This window comes from Cricetulus griseus, chromosome 2 (assembly GCF_003668045.3).
Source record: "Cricetulus griseus strain 17A/GY chromosome 2, alternate assembly CriGri-PICRH-1.0, whole genome shotgun sequence".
Taxonomy (NCBI): domain Eukaryota; kingdom Metazoa; phylum Chordata; class Mammalia; order Rodentia; family Cricetidae; genus Cricetulus; species Cricetulus griseus.
In genome coordinates, this window is record NC_048595.1 from 101,129,825 (window position 1) to 101,154,890 (window position 25,066).

General features: G+C 43.4%; 2 protein-coding genes across 10 annotated transcripts in view; one reads left to right on the forward strand and one right to left on the reverse strand.

Moving 5' to 3' along the window:
- Nucleotides 1-1,850: 1,850 nt before the first annotated feature.
- Nudt2 (nudix hydrolase 2) lies at nucleotides 1,851-14,656 on the reverse strand. 7 transcript variants are annotated; one of them, XM_027403344.2, is made up of 5 exons: nucleotides 14,514-14,574; nucleotides 11,763-11,828; nucleotides 11,490-11,598; nucleotides 5,294-5,427; nucleotides 1,851-2,489 (listed from the first exon to the last, which is right to left on the reverse strand). In XM_027403344.2, the coding sequence occupies exons 3-5, from the start codon at nucleotides 11,537-11,539 to the stop codon at nucleotides 2,173-2,175; spliced, it is 501 nt and encodes a 166-aa protein (XP_027259145.1). In that variant the 5' UTR covers nucleotides 11,540-11,598; nucleotides 11,763-11,828; nucleotides 14,514-14,574; the 3' UTR covers nucleotides 1,851-2,172. The 7 variants fall into 7 exon arrangements, with proteins under 7 accessions (XP_027259145.1, XP_027259146.1, XP_027259148.1 ...); XM_027403345.2 differs by lacking the exon at nucleotides 14,514-14,574 and adding an exon at nucleotides 11,930-12,635 and having other exon boundaries at nucleotides 11,490-11,578; XM_027403347.2 differs by lacking the exon at nucleotides 14,514-14,574 and adding an exon at nucleotides 11,930-12,635 and having other exon boundaries at nucleotides 11,490-11,591.
- A 171-nt stretch (nucleotides 14,657-14,827) lies between these two features.
- The window catches only part of Kif24 (kinesin family member 24), a 55,361-nt gene continuing 45,122 nt past the window's right edge, over nucleotides 14,828-25,066 (forward strand). For 2 of the 3 annotated variants that reach the window (XM_035439923.1, XM_035439922.1), the window contains exon 1: nucleotides 14,828-15,007. The gene's annotated coding sequence lies outside the window, so the exon portion shown is untranslated. The remainder of the gene's footprint in view (nucleotides 15,008-25,066) is intronic. The other variant, XM_027403337.2, reaches the window with a different exon arrangement.

The window sequence follows — 25,066 nt, forward strand, 5'->3', positions numbered from 1 at the left end:
GGATTAAAGGTGTGCACCACCACCTCCCAGCTGTTTCTTTTTGTTTAAGATTTAAAAAATTATTTCATGTGTGTGGGCATTTTGCCTGCATGGATGTCTGTGTTCCATATGCATGTCCCCACCTGAAGTGGACATCAGATTCTTTGGGAGTGGAATTACAGACGGTTGTGAGCCACTATGTGGGTGTGGGTGCTAGGAATCAAACCCATGTCCTCTGGAAAAAGCTGGCAGTGCTCTTAACTACTGACCCATCTCTTTAGCCCCTGTTTTTGTTTCTTGTAGATCAGGTTGACCTTGAACTCTCAGCAATCCTCCTGCCTCAGCCTCTAAAGTGCTATGGTTACAAGCATACCATGCCATGCCAGGCATCATACATTTCCCCTGCAATACAAATAAACAGCAAAATCAGGTCATTTTCAGTCCCTTCCACTTTGATGCATGAGTTTTAGAATGTTCAGACTCTAGTCTTCCACTCTTAAGAGCACAGGGCTGACCAGCCAGTCCTTGTTAGGAGGCAGCCTGTCTGTGGTTTGGCACCACTGCCCAGCAGGCATTTATTAAATCAGTGGGATGTGGTCCCTGCTGGCTTGGAAGAGAACATTAAGCTCCAAAAACTTCCTGCAGCAGGCCTCCTTTGGAGAGTGCTGTGCAAAGGGGTGAGGAACAAAACCATTTAGGTCCTTGGCTGTGCTCCAAGATCTGTTCACTAGTGCTCCTGCCCTGTCTGCACAAAGAACCAGTGACTGGAAACATCTGGAAGCCTGCTTAAGACCGGGTGACTTTGCTCTCCTTCCTCAGGGTGACTGTTCTTGACTCCGGTAATCCAGGTTGACCTTTGCCAATGCCCCCTTCCCCTTCAATCTTCTGCACTTCATTGGGCAACAGCCCTCTAATAAAATCCACATGAACCCAGCTGCAAACGGCTTCTGGAAGGGCTCTAAGATCTAACACCTGCCTCAGCATTCCTAGAGCCCTAGTAGCAAGGCAAAAGAAGGCTAAGACCCAACTCTTGCACCTTGGGGTCTTAAAGAGGCATTGTGGAGAAAGCCAATAGGCAGGGATTAGGAAGAAACAATGGCAAGTCTGCTGAACACGGGGAAGGTAGTTCTTCGTGAGGAGCACACATGCAATGACCTGGGTAGAGCCTGTAAACTTGGGCTAGCCTCATTCTCTACCTCAATCATGATGACAAGGCTCATTACTCTGGGAGACAGGCCAGGGTAAAAGGCGAGGGTACATGTGTTACTAACCTGGGGATCCATGGATGCCTGTTTCCCACCTCTGTTTTGGCCCAGGCAGCCCAAGGTTTTGGGTCTGAAATATTTCCTACATAACTACAAAGTATGTCGGTGCTGGAGAGATATCAGAACAAAACATTCAATTTCTGCACTCCAGTTCTATTGCCTTGGAAATCCCAACTCCATGGGTGTGTCTGTGGGCGAGGATGTGCTTGGAGTTGCAGCAGCAGAAGGGTTGCCTACATATGCTGGATTTCTTCCAATCTCATCCCCTAGCCCTTAGCTTTTGGGGGTATAGCATTTGGACATAGGGTTTTCTCTGGTTTACACAGTCAGAACAACGGTGGTCTAAGGATTCCCTCTGGCTAAATCCAGAGCTCTAATTCACTTCAGTTTTTCCTCCCTCACTCCCTCCCTTCCTTCCTGTTTTTCTGTCTGTAGCCCTAGCTGTCCTGGAACTCACTCTGTAGACCAAGCTGGCCTCAAACTCAGAGGTCCGCCTGCTTCTGCCTCCCAAGTGCTGGGATTAAAGGCATGTGCCACCAATGCCTAGCAACTTCAGTTTTCTTTTTCCCAACCCATGGCATGAGTCCAAGAAGTAAACACACAGGCTAAAAGGCATGTAAGCTGTTTGAAGTTTATCAAGTACAAGGATACAGTTACTGGGGCTGGCATTTTAAAAATTTTACCCCTCTGCTTTTTAACTTAGCTAAAATTCTTGCTCTTATTTTAAAAGTAATTATTTTCTATGGTAGGGATTGAACCCAGGGCTTCCTTGCTCTCACCTGAAAATGTTGAGCTAATTTTAATTTCACCAACCTATCTGCTCTGGGTTATAGCAAGCCAAGGACCAGCACATCCTTCCCTGGATGGGAGGATGGGTTCATTTCAGAAGACCCTCAAAGGTGAAATGGAAGCATGTGTTGCAGTCAGCTCACACCGGTGTGGAGCAGAGGAAGTGGTGTCCTTCTTGGAGTGTTGCCTGCATCTCATTGAACTGAGCCAACTGGCAGGCCTCTTCCAGCCCTAGCCAGCGGTAAGCTTGATGCTCCTGGGAGAGGCAGATCTCTACATTGTAGTCTTTCACCTCTGCCAGCCAGTAAATGACTGTTTTAGGCTTCTTCCAGGCCACATAGTTGAGTTCCTTTCTGAAGCCCTCGATGATGGTCAGTTGGCTTGCTTCTATGCCTGTTTCCTCCTGAGTCTCTCGAAGGGCTGTTTCCAAGTCAGTCTCTCCAGGGTCCACATGGCCTGGTTAGGAAATAAAGAAGAAATCTTCAACAGGAACTGAAGCTGGATTTTCCAGGACAGATGATCTAACCTCAGGGTCTTCAGTGACTTTCCTGGGAATACCTGGGCGAAAGGAAGTCTACCGATGGTCAGTATCCAAACATGCCTAGGAAGGGCTACAAGGCAGACAGTGCCTGGTTCTCATGGTCTGAGAAATCCCTTCTTCCTACTCCATCTTTGTAGAGAGTGACACAAATGTGCCTGGCAAGCCAGATTTAGTGGCTGCTTCATTATTGCTCTGCTCCGTGTTACACTGGGGTGGTGTGCACGGGAGGGAGGTGCTCTATCACCAAGCTACATCCCCACCGCAGAACAGGCTCTGCCTTCTGGTGTTGAGATGGCTTTCCTCGGATCTCTGCTCTCCTATTCTTTTGAGTTTTCTCCCTCTGATATGCACAGGGACCACTTTTCTCTTGGAGACCTTAAAGTAATTTTTCTAAGGAGAGGCAGAATCTCTTGACAGAGTGAGGGCTAACTGGAAAATCCAGTGAGGACTCAACACCCTACAGTTAACAGGCGCAAACGCTGCACTGCTGCACCAGCAGCTGGTTCCAAGTAGCCATCAAGGCTTTTTCAAATTGTTTTCATCTTCCTAACTGAGCAAGGCCAGATTTCAGACTCACAGGGAAAGTCCTGATGGGAACTTAAGACTAAGGACAAGCCAAGAGCCAGTTCTAAGAAAATTTGTTGGCAAGACCCAAATCCAAGCCGACAGCTGCCAAAAAACTGTTGCAGCAACACTTGAAGCTCTGCAGACTGTGGTGGCCCCTAGCGTTACCCATGGCCTTTCCCACAAATTCTTAGTGTCCCAGAAGGGCCCAGAAGCAGTGAGAGGGCTCTGGTAACCTGTACCTCCTCCTGGCTCAGGCACTCATGTGGAGCAGGAACTGATAGCTGTTCCCTTCTTGGCCTGGAGGTGGAGCTATACACTAGAAGTTATACTTCCAGGGCTCTGCACAGCAGCCTAGTGGCTAGGGAATGGAAAATAGGAACTTGGCACTTAGCTCCCATTCTGGAGAAAGTTTTCTGCACAACACTTCTTATAGTGTGAGCAAACCACACTGACAGTGTATTGAGGAAAAGTAGGAGAGACACTGGTGGTAACAGGGAATACTATTCAGGATGTGCCCCCTCCTCCTAGCTGTCTGCCAATCTTAGTACACCCCTCCTGGTAACATCTATCCAGTTTACTGCCTACCAATGTTAGCAGGGTAATTTCATCCCAGGCCAGAAACAGAAATGATTAGAAGTCCTTTCACATCTCTAAGTGAGAGGACCCAGCAGTGTGACTCCGGTTATCAGGAGATAAGTGTGAATACTATTTACAGTATTTGTGACACCTCTTTTACCTTATTCTTTCCTGTGCAACTCAAATGTGCAAAAATTTCTTTCCTATTACCAAGTCTTGTTTTCTTCCAATCTCAGATATCCATCCATGCCTCCTCATCCCACTCTCTGTTTTTAATCTGTTGGGGCTGTTGACTCTGGGGCTCATCCCAGCAACTGCCAGAGCCAATCTACTATTGCTCACTGGGACCATCCAAATGGACTCAATCAAGGATGGCTTCAGTATGCCATCCCTATCTGAAGCAGAGTTGGATTAAATAAAGACGTTTTAATGTAAGTGTAGCATGAGGATTTTTTTCCCTTTTGCTTTTCAAGACAGGGTTTCTCTGCATAGCCCTGGCTGATCTGGAACTTGCTTGCTCTATAGATCAGACTGGCCTCCAACTCAGAGATCTGCTTGCCTCTGCCTCCTGGAGTACCAGAATTAAAGGCGTGCAACACCACTGCCTGGCAGCATGAGAATTAACAGAAAAAGAGGCAGTCAGAAAAAGTAAGACACATCCAACAGCATGGGTGGCCTTCAGAGAAGAGTAATGAAAATCCATACTCAGGTGGGTATGGACTCCTCAAGGGACAGTCATTCAGCTCACTTCTTCCAGTGTAGTCTGCCTTCTCTTTTAGGAACTTCTGAGAGAATCTTCTGTACCCTCAAGATAGCATCCAGAATGCTAGTGGATGAAACCTGCTTACAAACACATCTTGGCCAAGTCTAACCCTTCAGGCCACTGGTCTTCACTGTTTTGCTTTTGAACCCTGACTAGCTCTATCCTGGGTTCTAAGTGAGGAACTCGGGGCAAAGATAGCCGTTGAGGCTACAACCCCAAGGTCTTTATGATCTTTATAGCCTCTTGGTCTGAGAAGGACCCTTTCACTCTTACCCACTGTTCCTGCCAGAATATGTAGAAGACCTATGAATAGGAAACCCAGCTTCTCTGTGCTCTAACGGCTCCGAAGTCATAGTCCCTGGATATGTGATTCACAAAAGAAAACCCGAATGAAAGAACACTAAACAAAGAAGCAAAGGAATTTATCACATTAAATCAGAAAAAGGGCAGGAAAAAAACATGGGATTTTTAAGTCAAGCTCTACTTTGATACATGAAAAACTAAGAAAGGTAGGCACATAGCCCAATCATTTTACTCAATTTAAACATTCTTAATTCCCAAGCCAGTAGCTCGTCTCCCGTTTAGCCATTAATGATGAAAGCACAGGTGAATGATATAAAAACACCAAGTGCTATGTCTGCCTTGGGTCAGCTGCAGAATCCTATTTCTAGGTCTGGGGTGGATTAAGTGTTCCTGCCTCTCCCACCTCCTCCTGCTGTACAGTTGGAAAAGGGACTTGTAGCGGTCTGGCAGGGTGGATTCCTGAGCTAAACTTGACATTTCCCCCAAAAGCTAATCCCTCTGTCCCCAAACCTTTGGGAGGAGTCCAGTGATGTATGCCATTTGATGCCTGCAGCAGCAGAAATTCAATTGTACTGTTGTCCACTTTGGGAATAAGGTGTCTTCGGAAGATGATCAAGCCACATGCTCTCAGGGCCATGATGTATCTAGGAAGTTAAAAATGATGTAAAACACTGGGAAGCCATACACAGAAGGAAAATCCACATATGGGGGCGTAGCTGGAGAATACCAAGGACTGGATAACAGTGATCTCACAACCCACAGAAGGACTGCATGCCAAGGAATGGAGGTTAGTTTTTTAGTTTTGTTGTTGAGGAAATTCCTCTAGGAGACTGGCCTGTGGGTAAGCCTGTAGAGCATTTTCTTGATTAATGGTTGATGTAGGAGGGCCCATCAAACTGAAGATGGGGTCATCCCTAGGTAGGTGGTATAAGAAAGCATGCTGGGTGCTGGAGAGATGGCTCAGCAGTTAAGAGCACTGCCTGCTCTTCCAAAGGTCCTGAGTTTAATTCCCAGCAACCACATGGTGGCTCACAACCATCTATAATGAGATCTGGTGCCCTCTTCTGGCCTGCAGGCATACATACAGGCAGAACACTGTATATATATATAAAAGCAGGCTGGCTGGACAGTGGTAGCATGAGCCTTTGATCCTAGTACCAGGAAGGCAGATCCCTGTCTTGAAAATTAAAAACTTACACACACACACACACACACACACACACACACACACACACACACACACACACAGAGCTAATAAGGCCACACAGGAAAAACATGTGATAGGCAACAATCTGACTCCCTCTGAGAGATTATAGCAATCTTACTGAAAGAAGGGTTGTTTGAACAGAGAAACAAGAGAGTCAAAAGGTGAGTTCATAAAAGGGAGGAAGGGAGAATGTGATTCAGGTGCAGGGTAACACCCTGGGCAAAGGTCCTAAAGTAGGACGGCAGAACCAAAAGAAAGCTACATGCTATTTCCCTTGTTGTTCAATCAAGATGGGCTGCCAAGCACGATGGCACACACCTGTAATCCCAGCACTATGGAGGCTGAAGCGGGAGGATCACCACAAATCTGAGGCCAGCCTGGGCTACACAGCAAGACCTTGTCTCAAACAAAAGAATAAACAAAAAGAGGCACTCTCGGCTCTCAAGGCATAAAAGTCAGGCAGGCCCAACACCTCTTCCAGAGTAATTCTCAGGATGGCTGTCAAATGCTATTTTAGAGAAGAGCACCTTCTCATGGATAAACCAAACACCTTTTTCTCCCCTCTCCTTTTTTTGCTTCTCCTTTTTTGTTGTTTTGTTGTGGTGGTGGTGGTTGAGACCAAAAAGAAGGTCTCATGCATGTTTGGCAAGTGCTTTATCACCAAGTTACAACTGGACACCCACATCATTCTAAACTGGTGGGTGAGAAGGTCTTAAGAATTAGAAATGGCTCAGTGTTTTAAGTCTGTGTAACTGGGTGTGGAGATACACTGTTTGGGAGTGTTTGAGACAGGGTTTCTCTGTGTAACAGCTCTGGCTGTCCTGGAAATTGATTGTAGACCAGGCTGGCCTTGAACTCACAGAGATCCTCCTGTCTTTTCTTCCTGAATTCTGGGATTAAAGATGTGCACTATCACTGCCTGGTATATCACCGTTTAAAGCAGAAAAAACATCCATTGGTATGTGAATGGTCAGTTACATTTCAGTATAAACATCTACCTCTGAGGCATGCACACACACACACACACACACACACACACACCAGTAGAACCAAATGTTCTGGCTGTAAGAAAATATTTTTGGATATATTAATTGCAAGAAGTATGGTACAGAATATGTATAATGAGATCTTTTTTGAGTTAAAAAATTCATATGTAAAGTAGTAGTACATAGGCTTTTACAAAACACCATGTTCTATTTTCCGTGACTCCTTATTTATGCTGAGAACATTCCCCATTCTGGAAGCTGCAAGGAAACACCTTGTCTCTGTAGAACTATTGAACAAGTATTTTATTCACTGGCTTAGCATTCATGTAGAAACAGGTAACTGGTCCTATGCCCTTCCCACATCTGAAATAAATATAGGGTACCTTCCTCTTGCCTAAGTAAGCTTAGAAACCTAAGACTAGAAAGGATCTTGCCCTTCCAGAGACAGGAAGCCCTAGTATATTCCTCCTTTCCACTACCACCACAAATAGAGCATGAGGAAGGAAAGATGCCGCCGTCATGAAGGACAAGAATGACAGACCTGGGGTGGCCATACAAGGGAGGAAAGGCTAGTGTTTTCCTTTGGAAAGGAACGGAAGTGGGGAGAAAGTCTTAGGATAGTAGAAACGGTGCATTCTAGCAGTGTGTAAAGAGGCTGCGCTGAAGAAACAGTCTGGCCTACAATCTGGTCAGACAGCTAAAGTCAGATGTGAATTCTGTGTATGCTGGTCTCACAGAGAAGGCAAACTGCTAGAAAGGGAGAGCTCCCGGTTACCCTTTCAATTGACTGGCTTAAGCCAGCTGTGTACTAGAAGCCTATCCCCCAACCTCATAGAATCAACTCTTCCTACTGATCCCTTTAAAAATAATTAATTGCCAGGCCGTGGTGGTGCACACCTTTAATCCCAGCACTTGGGAGGCAGAGACAGGTGGATCTCTGTGAGTTCGAGGTCAGTGTGGTCTACAGAGCGAATTCCAGGACAGCCTCCAAAACTACATAGAGACATCCTGTCTCTAAAGACCAGGAAAAAATTATTATTATTTACTTATATTTATTGTTATTATTGTGGGAAGTATAGGCATGACATGGCACATGTGTGGAATTCCCTCCTATTTTTATATGTTCTAGTGATTGAACTCATTGTTCAGCTTTTTAGTAAGCATTTTATCTATTTAAGCCACGTTGCTGGCTCCTACTTCTAACTTTGTTTTATTTTGGTTTTTCAAGACAGGGTTTCTCGGGCTGGAGAGATGGCTCAGAGGTTAAGAGCACTGGCTGCTCTTCCAGATGTCCTGATTTCAATTCCCAGCAACCACATGGTAGCTCACAACCATCCATAATGAGATCTGGTGCCCTCTTCTGACCTGCAGGGATATATGCAGACAGAATACTGTATACATAATAATAATAATAATAATAATAATAATAATAATAATAATAATAATAATAAAAGACAGGGTTTCTCTGGGTAGCCCTGGCTGTCTAGCTCTGTAGACCAGGCTGGCCTCAAACTCAAAGAGATCAGCCTGCCTTCCTGAGTGCTGGGATTAAATGTGTGCACCACTACACCCATCTAATTTTTAAATTTTATTATTTTACATGCATTGATGTTTTGCCTGTATATGTCTGTATGAGGGTATCAGGTCCCCTGGAACTGTAGTTCCAGATAGTTGTGAGGTGTCATGTGGGTGCTGGGAATGAACCCAGGTCCTCTGGAAGGACAGGCAGAGTTCTTAACTGTTGAGCCATCTCTCCAGCCCTACTTTTAACTTTTTTTTTTCTTTTAACTTTTGAAGTAGCTCAAGTGTCACCTTTTTAATGAGGTCTTCTTGCTTGTAATAACTCTATAAATCTCTACTATAAGACTCCATCAGAGAAGACTTTGCCTCACAGAAATTTAAGGATTTATAATAAGGATTCAGTATGAGCTGAGATTTTGTCAGGCCTGAGCCATCAGACTGGTATTAAAGTGTATGCACTGCAACCGTGACGGTTGCATACATACAACATACAACTCCAGCTTTTCAAACCTAATGCAAAAGTTTGTTGTGGTCAGTACTGAGCTAGAACCATTAAGAAGGGAATTCTGGTGCTGGAGATTTGGCTCAGTGGTTAAGAGCATTTACTTGTTCTTGGAAAGGACCCAGGTTCAATTCCCAGCATCCACATAGAGGCTCCCCACCTCCTTGCATGTGATATACAGACATACATGCAGGCAAAACACTCATACACATTAAATAATAAAAAAAATATTTAAAAAGAGGATTCTGGGAAATGTAGTTCCAGTATAGCTAAAGTGACCCAGTACAAAGCCATTTTAAGTATGCATCCCTTGTAAGGTAAGTCTCTGTTGGTACCTTTGGCAGGAAAGAATCAGACTCAGTCTGTTTCCTTGGAACCCTATTTAGCAGTTCAACAGATGTTCATTGACTCAACAGAACTCTTTCTCCACCTCCCACTGAAACAAATGTTTAAGTATGTTCTGGGACCCTGGGAAACAGCCCAGTGTTTTCTTGAAGAGTGCCATTTGCATAAAAGTCAATGGAGCTATTGTTGGTTTTCTGGTGTTTTGGATAAGAGGGAGCTGAAAGATCCAGAGGCTTGAAAGTATTCAGCTCTCATACATTCTCCAAGTAGATTCAAACCTCAGGGGGTTAAAGAACACAGCATCCAATATGCAAATATGACTGCAGCCAGGATTGCGGAGGTGAGAACTCCAGGCTGACAGCAGGCAATTCACACTTCAGAAAAGTGGCAGAGTGCCTGCGGTGGTTAGGAAAAAAGAAACAAAAAACAAAATACCCAAACCCTCAATGTCATCAGAAGGTTCTAGAAGCTAAGGAAAAATGCTCTTGGCTTTCTCCACAGACAGAATTTCCTCACAGCCTAGGACATTCAAGACCAATGGGTGTGTGTGTGGGGGGGGGGGGGAATTAACAGATAAATGGCTATGCTGCCATAGTCCAACATGCATCAAATTAATCAAGAATGCTACTGTAAACAGTTACCTGCAAAAGCTCTCACAAACACATATTTTTATTTGCTTGCTTATTTTTGTGGACCAGAGTGTGAACTCAAACTTGTGTGAACAAGTGAGGTAAGCGCTCTCCAACTGAGCTATACCTTCAGTCTTTATATAACAGGTTCCCTAAAATTACTTCACTTTTCTGATGGTCTAAATCCCTTAAAGCATAGTGTTTTAAGCCACCATGCTGTCATAACAATACTGTGTCACCTACACTATGCCAAGTTTTTGACAACTTAAGTTTTTAATGCTGTAAGGCAACTCTTTAAGGCCAGGCATGGTGGCACATGCCTAAAATCTAGCATTCAGGAGATCGAAGCAGGAGAATCTTGTGTTAAAGATCTTGTCTCAAACAAACAAGCAAGCTTTTTTTCTTTTTCTTGAGACAGGGTTTCTCTTTGTAGCCCTGGCTACACACTTTGTAAACCAAGTTGGCCTTGAACTCAGAGATCTACTTCTCTGCCTTCCAAATGAACACAAAGGTTATACTAATGTACCTTTCTCAAAGCTGAAATTTTAAGAAAGGTTAAGCCAGGATTAGTGACCTGTACCTTGCACCTGTAACCTCAGTACACATAAATTTGAGGTCTTTCTGGGCCACTTAAGTCCTGTCTCAAAACATAAAATACACATAAGGAAGAAATAAACATAGGTGGCTGGTAATATGGATTTGAATCTAGAGAAATCTAACTCCAAAGCCTGTAATTTTATTTAACATTTAACAGCTTCCTTATCATGAAATAGGGTTAAGCATACACACATGGCTCTGACAGCATGAACAAGTGATTAATAAAATCATCACCAGTTTAAAACCCATTGGCCTTTAATCTGTAGACTGGAGACTGTATAGGATGTCTAGCTGGAAACTCTTCTACCAAACAAATTTTATGTGGGGAGGATGAAGGTAACCAATCCAACTCAGGTGGGGAAAGTGTAGCCTTAGGCTCCTACAAGTGCCTAGTTGACAAGGGTATCCATGACTGCACTGCTGTTTTCTAAGAAATGGGAACTGAAAACCACATGTTTTGTTTAAACCTGGTGACTAGAAAGTCTGCACAGGCCTGGGAAGGGGAAACCAACTCTGTTGCTCTCAAGCAGCTCCACGCTCTCTCTCTTCACAAAGCACAATGGCCCTCAATCCAACTCTCCAACTTCCTTCTTTGTTTTTGGAAGAAGATGAGGCATCTGTCCAGACAAAGTTCTCTTGTAATAATAATAAAAGGAAGAAAAGAGTAACAGAGGAGGGGCTGGAGAGATGGCTCAGAGGTTAAGAGCACTGACTGCTCTTCCAGAGGTCCTGAGTTCAATTCCCAGCAACCACATGGCTCACAACCATCCGTTATGAGATCTGGTGCCCTCTTCTGGTGTGCAGATATACATGGAAGCAGAATGTTGTATACATAACAAATAAAATCTTAAAAAAAAAAAGAAACAGGAAAAATTATATGAAAAAATTCGAAACAAAGAAAATGCTCCCTCAACTATACCTTTCTCTGGGCCTTGGCTTCCTCTCTGGGAGATCAAGTCGATGAATCATTTTTCAATCTTTGCTATTTGGCTGAGGAGAAAGTCTTACCTGCAATGACATACTGGTTTCTAGGATCAGGGCAAAGTCAGACAAGGTTGGGACCAAAAAAAAAAAAAATTATATAATGTTAATTCTGTTATGTGGCCTTTTAGCGCCACCTGCTGTTCAGTTACAGAAAGCTGACTTAAGTAATTCTAATACTAGAACCTACAGATGGATATCCTTTAGTCACCTGTTGTCTGCTGAGTAAGTTCTCTATGGCAGGATTGAAGGGGAAATTGTTCTAGAGGGTCACAGCCTAGTGAAAGCAAAAGACAAAGAGATGTTATGAAGTGTTTCATACATCATAAGGAAGTATGTAAGACAGAAAAGCAAGCTGGACAGTGATGCAGCAGGCACCTTGGGAGGCAGAGGCAGGCTGATATGGGTGAGTTCGAGTTCCAGAACATCCAGGGTATATCCCTGTCCTGTGGGAGAAAAAGACATAAAGACAGTGAAACAGGATCTTTGGGTCAAAGGGGTACCCCATAAGGATGTTCATGTGTGCAGCACATGTGTTTTCACCTGGGTGTTAGGTTCAGACTCAGATCCCCATAGTTGTACAGCATATACTTTGTTTAGACTGAGCCATCTCTGGAGCACCATCATAAAGACCTCACACTAAATGGCATTCTATTGGCAAGCAGCTTAGTTTATATTGTTTTTTATATTTTATTTTTATTTTAGGGTCTCACTACATAGCCCTTGCTGACCCAGAACTCTCTATGTAAATCAGGCTAGCTTCAAACTCAGTGATCTGTCTAGCTCTGCCTCTGGAGTGCTGGTATTAAAGGCATCCTACCATGCCTGGATTAATTTATATCCTGTACACAATAAGGACTACTGGTTTTAAGTAAATTACATTTTGGTCAGACTGACATTTTACAAAAGCATTTTGACAGTAAGCAAGGTGGAGAACAAATTGGAAGAAAAAACTGCAGGCAAAGAGACCGATTGTTACAAGCTTATTTCAACAGCTTGTAAATAACAGGAAACTAGATTAGGAGCGAGCCTATGAGAAAGAAGCAGGCCGGGCGATGGTGGCACATGCCTTTAATCCCAGTACTCGGGAAGCAGAGGCAGGCAGATCTCTGTGAGTTCGAGACCAGCCTGGTCTACAGAGCAAGTTCCAGGACAACCTCCAAAGCCACAGAGAAACCCTGTCTCAAAACAAACAAAAAGAAAAAAAAAAAAAAGGGGTGAGTATGAGATGTCTTAAGGAACATTGACGAAGTTGATATTTCATTGTGTAACAGAGAAATTTCCTAAGTCCAAGGGAACCAGGAGAGGTGTTTGGTTTGGATAACAGGATGTGAAAGGAAGTAGCTACTCATTTTCATTTGAATTGAGCTGAATTTAAAGTTCTATAGACTGTCCATAAGGTAAATAGAAACTAGGTCTAAAATTCAGTGATATCTCACTCAATTCTTAATTTTCTAAACTGGACACTTTTTATTCGAAAAATAATTGTTTTCATCATTGATACTTTGACAACCCACGTGCTGACTACTTTCATGTCAACTTCACACAAGCTAGACTCACACAAGCAAGAGGGAGACTCAGTTGAGAAAATGATTCCATAAGATGTAGGCAAGCTGCTGTACGGCATTTTCTTCTCTTTTTTTTTTTTTTTGGTTTTTCGAGACAGGGTTTCTCTGTGGCTTTGGAGCCTATCCTGGAACTAGCTCTTGTAGACCAGGCTGGTCTCGAACTCAGAGATCCACCTGCCCCAGACTCCTGAATGCTGGGATTAAAGGTGTGCGCCACCAACGCCCAGCTGTACAGCATTTTCTTAATTAGTTATTGATATGGAAGTGCCCTGCACATTGTGGGTGGGGTCATCTCCTGCATTGGTGGTCATGGATTCTGTAAGAAAGCAGGCTGAACAGGCCACAAGGAGCAAGCCAGTAAGTAGCACTCCTCATGGCCTCTGCATCAGCTCCTGTCTCCAGATTCCAGTCCTGTTTGAGTTCCTGTCCCAACATCCTTGGATAATGAGCAGTGTTTTGGGAAGTAAACCAAATACCCCCCCCCCCCAGTGGTGGCAAACGCCTTTAATCCCAACACTCCTGAGGCCAACCTGGTCTACAGAGCAAGTAAGGGCTAGGCATTGTGCTACCTTTCTTCACTTAGTCTTTTCTGCAAACTGGGGAGGCATTACTACCATTTTTCAGAAAAGGAAAAAAACTACGGCTCAGAAATATTTTTCAGTTATTCAAACGCAGGGATGTCAAACTTCTAACATCATTAATCTTAACTTCCATCAGATACTAAACATTTTGCGTTTGACAACTTGATTGCTCTTTCTAAGATTGGAGTCTTGTGGCTTTGTTTGAACTGTCTCGACATTCATTTCAATGAACAGTGCGAACAGAAAAAAAAATCTTTTGTGGCTGGAGAGGCGGCTTCGTGGATAAGAGCACTTGCTATCCTTCCAAGGGACTGGGGTTCGGTTCCCAAGAACCTATACTATCTCACAATCGCCCTTAACTCCTGCTCCTGGGATCCGATGTCTTCTGGCCTCCGAGGGACCTACAAGCACTCGGTGCACACAAACTGAGACAGGTGAGAGCGCGCGCGCGCAAACACACACATAAATAAAAAATAAGTAGAATTTAAATATATATATGCATATACGATCACTTGGAAGGCAGGCAGGGTTTAATTGATAACAACAAAGCAATGTTGAGGCCTACGCTATGATGACTGGCCCGCTAAATCCCAAGCCCGGCCCTTCCTGGGATTCTTCTACCCACACCATCACCACTCAGAAGGTGGCGGGGACCCCTGAACCTTTTCTTCTCCGAGGCCCTGCGAGTGGTTGGGGTCTGGCCTGCGCACGCCCCACGGCCAGCTTTAACCACGCAGCAACAGGTCGGTAGCACACCGCACTACACTACGCTACCCCCGCCCCGCGCCCGCGCCCGCGCCCCACCGCACTCACCCGCAGCACCGAGGCAGGAGGCGGTCCTTGAATGGAGACGAAGCGCGCCAGCCAATCAGAAGAGCCCGGCTGGACTTCAGGCGAGCAACAGAATTGGGCATCAGGCGCTTAGACCCGCCTCTGAGGCACGGCTCTCTGACAGGGAATGTCGCGAGATCTTCCCCAAGCGGACCCATTGGTGGAAAGATGCACCCGAGGGTTACGCCCCTTGTCTCTTCGGATCTCTGATTGGTGTTTTAGAGAAGAAGGCGGCAAACGACGGCAGCTTCCCGAATGTCCATTGGTCGGCGCTGCGAGGACCACGGCCGGGCGGGCGTCAGCGCGCGCGTTCGAACTGGCGCTTGGCTGCGTTGCCATGGGGATGTGGCCTGGCCGGCGTCTGAGGCGGGTTGACAGGACACTCTGGTAGCCCGGCCTTCGGGCTTTCTCCAGACGGTGTTATTTCTCGTATCCTCTGAGAAAGTTGGCTGAAGAGGAGCCCAGCAGCCCTCGAGGTGAGAAAGGGTAGCGGGTTTAAGCCCCGCGCCTGCGCGGGAGAGGGCGCGCCTGTCCGCGGAGCCGCGCGTGCGGAGACCGGTGTTTGCTGGGCAGCTAGAAATTGTCTTCTCCTGGTTCTTCGACGGTTGACATATTCCCCCACGTTTCATCTCCCTGTCTACGGTTTCTTCAGCAATTGCCCGGAAAACCACCGTTCTTGGTTTTTTTCTGAGTGCCCAAAGTCCTCTTGCCTTTGAAACACACTTCAGAGCGCTTCTATTCCACTTTGGATTGTTTTGTGTACTTCCGGAAACCTCGTTCTTCTTTTTCTCATATAACTGTGAACTCTGAGATAAGACAAGCGTTTTCACATATCCTATACACATAGTAGACTTTTAAGAAATATTTGTTCAGTCGAATTTTTTTCCTTCAGATTTCTTTTTATTTGAATTAGAAACAAGATTGTTTTACATGTCAATACCAGTTCCCTCTCCCTCTCCTACCACCCCCCCCCAACTAAAACCCTACCTATCCCATACCCTTTCTGCTCCCCAGGGAGAGTGAGGCCTTCCATGGGGGGGGTCATCAGAGTCTGTCATATCCTTTGGGATAGGGCCTAAGCCTCCCCTGTGTGTCTTGGCTCAGGAAGTATCCCTCTATGTGAAATGGGCTCCCAAAGTCCACACCTATGCTAGAGATAAGTACTGAACTACTTACTACAGGAGGTCCTGTAGATTTCTGAGGTCTCCTCACTGAAACCCACGGTTCTGGGTTCTGGATCAGTCCCGTGCTGGTATCCCAGCTATCAGTCTGGTGGCCAAGAGCTCCCCTTTGTTCAGGTCAGCTGTTTCTGTGGGTTTCACCAGCCTGGTCTGAACCCCTTTGCTCATCACTCGTCCTTCTCTGCAACTGGATCCCATATCAGCTCAGTGATTAGTTGTGGGTATCTGCTTCTACTTCCACCAGCTGCTGGAAGGCTATAAGATGGCATATAAGTCAGTCATCAGTCTCATTATCAGGGGAGGGCATTTAAGGTAGCCTCTTCTCTGTTGCTTAGATTGTTAGTTGGTGTCATCTTTGTAGATCTTCAGATATTTCTTCTGTTCAGTCGAATTTAACTCACTACAAATAGATTCTATTTTCTTCCATGCCTTGTTCCATGCAAAGATGATTTGGGGGCAGGTGGAAGAGAGAGGACACACTAATCTCGTATACAAATAAGCCTGAAAATTCAGCATTGGGATTTCCATCTTTTGGTTACAACAACTTTCCTACATTGTAGTCTATCTACCAATACCTTTTATCAGGCTCCTAAATGTATTTCCTCAAAACAGACCATTCTGTTGTTATATACCAGAGGATTTTTCTCTTTTTATTTCTTCACCTACAACTATTGTCACATTTTATCTGTGCTTTGGGAAAATGTAATCAGTTATTTGAGTTTGAATTTTTTTCACTTACATTACATGTGTGTACCACAGCACTCAAGTGAAGGTCAGAAGACAGCTTTGAGGAGTCGGTTCTCGTTTTCCATTATGTTGAGGCAGGGTCTGTCTTGTTTCTGCTGCTGCTGTACAGCGGTCTCCAGGCTAGATTCCCGTTATGCCTCCCATTTCTCCAAAAGAATGCTGGGCTTACAGACGTGCACTACCACATGTGGCTTTTGTTTGTTTGTTTTTTGTTTTGTTTTTTTTTCAAGACCGGGTTTCTCTGTGTAGCTTTGTAGACCAGGCTGGCCTCGAACTCCCGTGTGCTAGTTTTAAGGGTGTGAGCCACCACCACCCGGCTCACATGTGACTTTTTATGTGGTTCTGGGCATTGAACTCAGGTCATTAGGCTTATGAATTGTGTGCATTTACCTACCAAGCCCTTTCCTTGGCCCTGATTTGAGTTTCTTTTTTTTTTATTTTATGTGTATGAATGTTTTGCCTGTATTATGTGTACCTTCTTTTTGTATGTCTGGTGAGAAGGAAGCCAGAAGAGGGTGTTGGATCCGGTTGAACTGTAGTTACAAACACTTGTGAGCTACCATGTGGATGCTGGGAGTAGAACCCCCTGTTCTTTTGAAAGAACAGCCAGTGCTCTTTAAAAAAAAAATACTTATTTATTATGTATATAGTGTTCTGCCTGCAGTATGTTTGCACACCAGATCTCATTACAGATGGTTGTGAGCCACCATGTGGTTGCTGGGAATTGAACTCAGGACCTCTAGAACAGCCAGTGCTCTTAACCGTCTCTCCAACCCCATTATTTGAGGTTTGTTTGTTTGTTTAGTTGGTTGGTTGGTTTTTCGAGGCAGGGTTTCTCTGTGGCTTTGGAGGCTGTCCTGGAACTAGCTCTTGTAGACCAGGATGGTCTCGAACTCACAGAGATCCATCTGCCTCTGCCTCTGCCTCTGCCTCCCAAGTGCTGGAAATAAAGACATACGCCACCACTGCCTGGCACTATTTGAGTTTTTTGAGATAGCATTTCATACTGTAGCACAGGCAGTCCTGGAACATGCAGTAATTCTCCTGTCTCGGCTTCTTGAGTGCTGTAATTATAAATAAAACATTTATTATTTGTTGTATGTGTGTCTGTGTGTGAACAGAGGACAGCTTTTGGGGAGTAGATTCTCTTTTACAGTGTGGGTCCTGGGGATTGGTTCAGGTCATCAGGCTTGGCAGAAAGTGCCGTTACCTGTTGAGCTCTTTTGCCAGCCTTTAAAACATCTTTTTTTTTTTTTCTTTGCATTTATATTCTACAGAGTTTTTGAGTGTTTTGTTTTGGTTTGGTTTTTCGAGACAGGGTTTCTCTGTGTAGCTTTGGAGCCTATCCTGGCACTCGCTCTGGAGACCAGGCTGGCCTCGAACTCATAGAGATCCACCTGCCTCTGCCTCCCGAGTGCTGGAATTAAAAGTGTGCATTACTACTGCCCCGCCCTACAGATGGATTTTTTTTTTATGACCACTCTCTTCAGTGTGTATTAACAGCTCAGCCTCTATACATTCATCAGGTATCCATAATCCTATTGTGTTTCCAGGACTGTTTCATTGTTAACTTGTGGCCTATATCTTCACAGTATTATTGCTGATTATTCTTCCTAATATGAAATTCATAGCTCAGGCTTAACTTTATTGAAAGGATTAAAAATGTTGCTGGGCCAGCTGGAGAGATGGCTCAGCATTTTAAGAGCACTAGCTGCTCTTCTGGAGGGCCCAGGTTCAATTCCCAGCACCCAGATAGCAGCTCACAACTGTCTGTAACTCCAGTTCCAGGGTATCTGACACCCTTTCACAGATATACATGCAGGCAAAACATCAGTGCATATAAAATAAAAATAAATAATTAAAAATAGTTTTAAAGCATGTTGCTAGACAATGATGGCACACTCCTTTAATCCCAGCACTTGGGAAGCAGAGGCAGGAGAATCTCTGAGTTTGAGGCCGGCATGGCCTACAGAGTGAGTTCCAGGACAGCCAGGACTGTTTCACAAAGTAACCCTGTCTTGAAAAAACAAAAAACAAAACAAAAAAGAAAAAAAAAAGTTTTGTTGAATGAGGCTGGTAGTGTGGTGGTGCACACCTTTAATCCCTGGATCTCTGTGTGTTTAAGGCCAGTTTGGTCTAAATAATGAGCTCCAGGCCAGCAGGGATACATAGAGAGACCCTGCCTACACACATACACATACACATACACATACACATACACATACACATACACATACACATACACATACACCCCCCCCCCACACACACACACACACACGTTTAAATGAGTAATGGAGCCAAGTATAACAACATAGGCTCTAGTCTGTAGTCTGAGCTGCTTGAAAGCTGAAGCAGGAGAAATACCCTAATCCAAGATTTGAAGCCATCCTAAGTAACATAGCTTGGCCAAGACCTAGACCTGCAGTGCTAGGGGTGGAGCCCAGGGCCTTGAGCATGCTTGGTGAATGTTTCACTACTGAGCTACATCCCAAACAAGAAACAGTTTTAGTGGTAGTAATAACAGCAGAAACAGTAGTAGTAATGGTGGCAGTAACAGTTGTAGCAGTGGTGGTAATAATAGCAGTAGTAGTTGTTGATGTAGGTTCTAGGTTAAAGGAGAAGAAGAAATCCTAATATGCTTTCTAATTCAGGTCTGAGTGGTACCATCACCCACTTCCCCAATCCACCCCCCACCCCCCGGCTTTTGTAAGGAAATAGCAAGTTTTTGTTTTGTTTTTTTAATAAGGAAGTGATAAGTTGTTGTTATGTGATACATATGTTCAGTCATGGAAACATTTTTATTATGATGGGCTGAAGATAGAGCTCAATTGATAGTGTTTATTTTTCGTGCATGAAACCCTAGGTTCAGTCCCCAGCGCCACATAAAACTGGCAGTGGTTGTCGAAAATGCTTAGCATTTGAAGCAGAGAAAAAGGTCAGGACCATCCTGGGCTTTAGGAATTTAAGGTTAGCCTGGGCTACATGAGACATCATCTCAGAAAACAAAACAAAACAATGAAAAACAACAAAAAACATGCAGTTGTCTATTTTGCTGTGAAGTGAACTTACGTAGTATTTGGCAGCATTGCATAATACTGGTATTTAACTAGTATCTGGAATAGTGCATCTGAAATAGGCCACAATTTCCAGCTGAGATTTTACCAGCAACGAGGAGTGAAGCTCTATCTATTGTAGTCTATTTTTAGTTAGCCATCTATTTATGTTGACATACATTGGTTCTAGCCAGGAGCATGGCTTTACTGCCAGCACTTGGGAGGCAGAGGGAGGGGAAGCTGGGGTACAGAGTTCCAGAATAACCAGGGGTACACAGAGAAACTATGTCTTAAAAAACTAACCAAACAAACAAAAACTAGTGGTATAGATTAGTGTGGCCAATATATAGCTATCCACTCTTTTAGAAAATTCATGTAGTTGTTTTAAATAAATAAAATTATTCCTCACTTTATTTACTTGTAAAAAAATGAAAGATTAATTAGATAGCACCATTACATTTAATAATCTAAATAAGGTTATTTATTTTTTTAACTTTAAAAAACAAATTGTTTTTTCAAGACAGGGTTTCTCTGTATAGCCCTGGCTATCTTGGAACATACTCTGTAAACCAGGCTGGCCTTGAACTCAGAGATTCTCCTGCCTCTGCCTATTGAGTGTTGGGACTAAAGGCGTGTGCCACCTCCCTGCCAGCCTGGAAATTTATAAAGACTGGTGTTATGGCTGCAAACTGGCAAAAATCTTTTAAGTGATGACTTCCTGAGATTGGATTAGACCAAAATTTTAAAAATAAGCCACTCATTTTAAAGCCAGCACTGATTACTACCTGTCCCTGGGAGTGCATTCAGAATTAAACCTCTGTGTTTAGAGACTAGTATTTAGAGACTAGTTTAGAGACTGCATTGACTTAAGATGACTGGGTTCAGCGATTTTGTTATGTTTATTTTTAGGTGATTACCACTAAACTTAAAAACTTAAGCCTATTAAGGGGGGGTGGCCTTTAAGCAAATCACATAGTATTTATAGTTAACTGTAAATGAACTGCAAATATGACAGTAATTCACAAATCAGTGTCCAAAAATCCACACCTGGCCTTAGGAATTCCATTGAGTACCATCTGTTGTAGTTCCTCTGCAGCTGTTGCTTTAAACAGTTGTCTCCTGTCCTTTGTCTTCTGTAAAGCTTAGTCATCTATAGATAGGATAACCCTGGAGTTTGAAGTAACTGGTTCTCTTGAGAGAGAAGTATATACTGTATTGTTTAACTTTAGTTGGCCTCTTGGAATATGGAATTTCTTGTGTGTCCTTAGGGATCTAATACCTAACCTGAGATACAGAAACATTTTTTATGGAAAGTGATTAAAGAATGTTGAGTTTATATTGTATCTGATTTTTAAGGTGCACATGTGTGCTTGCATGAGCGCTGGTGTGTGTGTGTGTGTGTGTGTGTGTGTGTGTGTGTGTGTGTGTGTGTGTGTGTGCGCGCGCGCGCGTGTGTTGATACATAAGCAGGCAACATCAGAGTCTAATACCATTCTGTGAATTTTGATACTCACTCTAGGGTTCCTCATGCTTACTAAATGTCCCCACTTAAAGGCAGATAAGCCTGAAAAATCTCTTAGCAGAGATCCATCCTGTCTGCCCCTGGGACAGCTTCTAACAGGTGACTTTTTCCGAGTCATTCAGTATATATTTGTTTCAGAGACTTGGGTTTTTTTCTTTTTGGATTGCCATAAATCTTATTGGTATAAATGCTCAGAAATTGATTCTTTTTTTACTAGCAACTGTCACTTAAAAATAGGTATGAAAAACAATATAATAATTTCAACTTGTTTCCAAAGTCCTAAGAAAGAAAAAGTAAAATTTCCACAATATAGAAAATCTCTGTTTAGTCTCAAATTATATGATTGTAAAATAATGACTCTGGCTAGACCTGGTTGCACATTTGTAAACCCAGGACTTGGGAGTATAAGAAACATTAAATATTAGTCTTCCTGTTAAACAACGTAGAATTTTTTTACAACAAATTCAAATCTTTTGATCTTCCCTACCTTTTAAAACTGAATACAAATGTTTTAAATTCCCTATTACCACCACCACCTAGCTAATAGCTAGGAATTTGAATGATTTGGAATTACAGTCTTGGAATTTGAATGATTTAAGTGGCCTTCCCCATCCCCCTTTTCTTCATTTCCTTTATGCCAATTCTTTTAAAGCTAACTGATTGAGAAAGACTGTGAGGTCAGACCAACCAGGAAAAGACAGTCACTACCTAAGTTAGAATCAAAACCAAGTGCATGCCAGGCAGTGGTAGTGCACACCTTTAGTCCCAGCACCCAGGAGGCAGAGACAGGTGAATCTCTGTGAGTACGAGACCAGCCTGGTCTACAGGGTGACTTCCAGGACAGCCAGGGCTACACAGAGAAACCCTGTCTCAGAAAAAAACAAAACCAAGACAAAACAAAAAACAGGCACACTTTCTGCCCTGGCATGCATGCTCTTCTTTTACAAGCAGTGCACTCTTTTTATCCAGAGTAAAGTTTTGCTTTGTTCAGACACTTCAGTTGGTGTGGCGGCCTTTATTTGCAACCCCAAGCTTACTTCTTTCTTTCCTTCCTTCCTTTCTTTTTTTTATTATATATGCAACATTCTGCTTCCATATATATCTGCACATCAGAAAAGGGCACCAGATCTCATAAAGGATGGTTGTAAGCCACCATGTGGTTGCTGGGAATTGAACTCAGGGCCTCTGGAAGAGCAGTCAGTGCTATTAACCTCTGAGCCATCTCTCCAGCCCCCTTTCTTTCTTTTTTGAAGCAGGGTTTCTCTGTGGCTTTGGACACTGTCCTGGAACTAGCTGTTGTAGACTAGGCTGGTCTCCAACTCAGAGATCCACCTGCCTCTGCCTCCTGAGTGTTGGGATTAAAGGCATGCACCACGACTACCTAGCACCAAACTTATTTCTAACAGGAGGTATGTTTTCTAGTTTGAAGACAATCTGAGCTTGGTGTTTTTTATATGGTTTCATTTCTTTATTTTGGTATTGAATCTTTGCTTTGGGTTATTTGTTTTAATAATGTTAACTCTTCTGAGAAGTCCATGAAAAAGTTTTTTTTAGTGATTTCTTCCGTTTCTTTCATCAATGTTTTAATAGTTTTCATTATGGAGATCTTACCTTCCTTCCTTCCTTCCTTCCTTCCTTCCTTCCTTCCTTCCTTCCTTCCTCCCTCTTCCCCCCCCACCCTTTTTTAAGACAGGTCTCTATGTAGCCCTGGCTGTCCTGGAACTTGATATGTAGACCTGGAACTGGAACTCACAGAGATCCTCCTGCCTCTGCCCCTAGATTGCTGGGGTTAACATTGTATAGCACCATGCTCAGTAAGGTCTTTGATTTCTTTGATTAAATTTATTCCTAGGTATTTTCTTCCTTCTCTCCCCCCTTTGAGGCTACAGTAAATGGAATTGCTTTCTTGATTTTTTTTTTTAAGATAATTTGCTGTTAGCATACCAAGACTATTTCTGATTGGCACCTCAACAGCTGGGAACTAACAGTCTCCAGACTTCCACAAAGGAGAGCTCCGAATATTTGTGTTGTTGGATACCAGGAGAGTCAGTATGTAAAAAACTTGCATCCTCCCTCATCCTGGGCTCACTAATTTGCACTTCATTTTTCTGGTAGTGACAGCTGTGAGCTACTCCCTGCAGTAGGGGTCAGCTAAGGGGGAAGTGACTGGGCCTGTCAGTGGTAGTAGAAAGAGTCAGACATGAGAAGACTTAAATTCCAATCTTGGATGTCACTTGTTACTCTGGCCAACACACAGATTCATTATGGACAAGGGAGGTGGAGACAGGAGTGATATGGTTAGGTGGAGAGAGGAATATATGGCAGGAGGAGACAAGAGAGGCAGTCTGAGATTTGTAGAGATGGAGGCAGTCTGAAGCAGCAGTCTGTGGGAGTCAGTTTGAGGAAGCAGTCTGAGGAGGCCCTGTTGGTGGAGGATTCTGTAGAGGTAAAAGGTCTCTCTTGGGGTATCTCCTTTACTTCTTTGATCCTTCAGCTTTCATCCCCTGATAACTGACTTCAAGTTTTTATTATTAAGAACAATTAGAATTCATGCTACAACTTAGTTTAGCTTTCAAAATTCTCATCCTGTTTGTTTTTTTGTGACAGGGTTTCTCTGTGCTGAAACTCACTCTATTGACCCAACTGCCTCCCAAGTGCTAGGATTAAAGTTGTATGTCACCACTGCCTGCCTCTATGGCTAACTAGTGTGGCTAACTTTAAGCTCTGATCCTCAGGCAAGCTTTGTTAGGTCATAAAATAACAAGTAATTGTCATTTTACTTATTATCCACCTCCTTACACACTTGAATTAAAAATTTACCATTTAAAAGAAATTACCATTAAGGGGGCTAAAGAGATGGCATAGTGATTACAAGCACTTACCACTCTTGCAAAGGGCCACGGTTCAGTTCCCAGTACAGATGGGATTGCTCTGTTTAACAGCCTTGGCTGTCCTGGAACTCACTTTGTAGACCGTATTGGCCTTGAACTCTCAAGTGCTGGGATTAAAGGAGTACACCAGTACCTCCCAGGTCTTTTAAAAAAATTTTTATGAATATGTTTAAGTGCTGTATGTATGTATGTGTACCACTTATGTGCTTGGTGCTGTTGGAGGACAAAACAGAGTATTGGATCCCCTGGAACTGGAGTTATTGTCAGTTGTGAGCCACTGTGTTTGTACCTAGGAAATGAATCAAATTCTCCACAAGAGCAGAAGTGCACTGAACTGCTGGAACCAGCTCTCTAATCCCCAGAAAGGTGGTCTAAGGAGAATTCCGTAAAGGAGAGGTTCAGAAAGTCACCAATTTGCAACTCCTAATAAAATAAGTAAGGAGGTATTGATCACCAACTCTCTTAACTTAAAAGAATCTCTCAGCAAGGGGATCAGGCTGCAGTCCTCACAGACTTTGTATATGTTCTGATTCGATGTTCATGAAACCTGCTAAATAACACCGACAGAGCATTTGCCAGAAATGTAGATGCTGCTTCTAATGTAGGCTTGCCAGATTTAGACCAAACAAAATTCAATTTGAATTTCAAATAAGCAGTGAATGACTTCTTTAGTATTAAGCTCTATGCTTGGAACATACTTATTTTGTCTTTCTATAAGAAGTCAGAGGAACAGAAAGAAAAGGAGATGAAGTTTGTACCGAGAGAGGGTAAATGGGACTGCTTTACAGGAAAAAAACTTAAACATAACCATCAAGTTTGTGGAATTTGTATGGATTCTGATTTTTGTAAAAAGATATTTTAGAGTCAGCAAGACAACTTATTAGATAAAAAGATCGGCTACTTGGTTTCAGTCTTGGGGCCCATGGTGGATGGAGAGAACTGACCCCCACACTTTGTCCTCTGACCTCCACCTGCATACCATGACATGGGCACACCACACTGCCATATACTTACTAACAGTAAATACAAAATTTAAAATATATTTTAAAATGCATATTCAAAACATGTTTGAACTGGGAATGGTGGCATATACCTTTAATCCCATCACTGTGGAAGCGGAGGCAGGAGGATCTCTGTGTGT

Excerpts from the sequence above, each read along its gene's own strand:
- Nudt2 (XM_027403342.2), bottom strand. The coding sequence starts at position 14,614 with ATGCCCAATTCTGTTGCTCGCCTGAAGTCCAGCCGGGCTCTTCTGATT. Across the intron at positions 5,428-14,513 it reads CTCCTGCCTCGGTGCTGCGG|ATACATCATGGCCCTGAGAG; the intron begins GTGAGTGCGGTG and ends TTAACTTCCTAG. Across the intron at positions 2,490-5,293 it reads TCACTGGACTCCTCCCAAAG|GCCATGTGGACCCTGGAGAG; the intron begins GTTTGGGGACAG and ends TTTCCTAACCAG.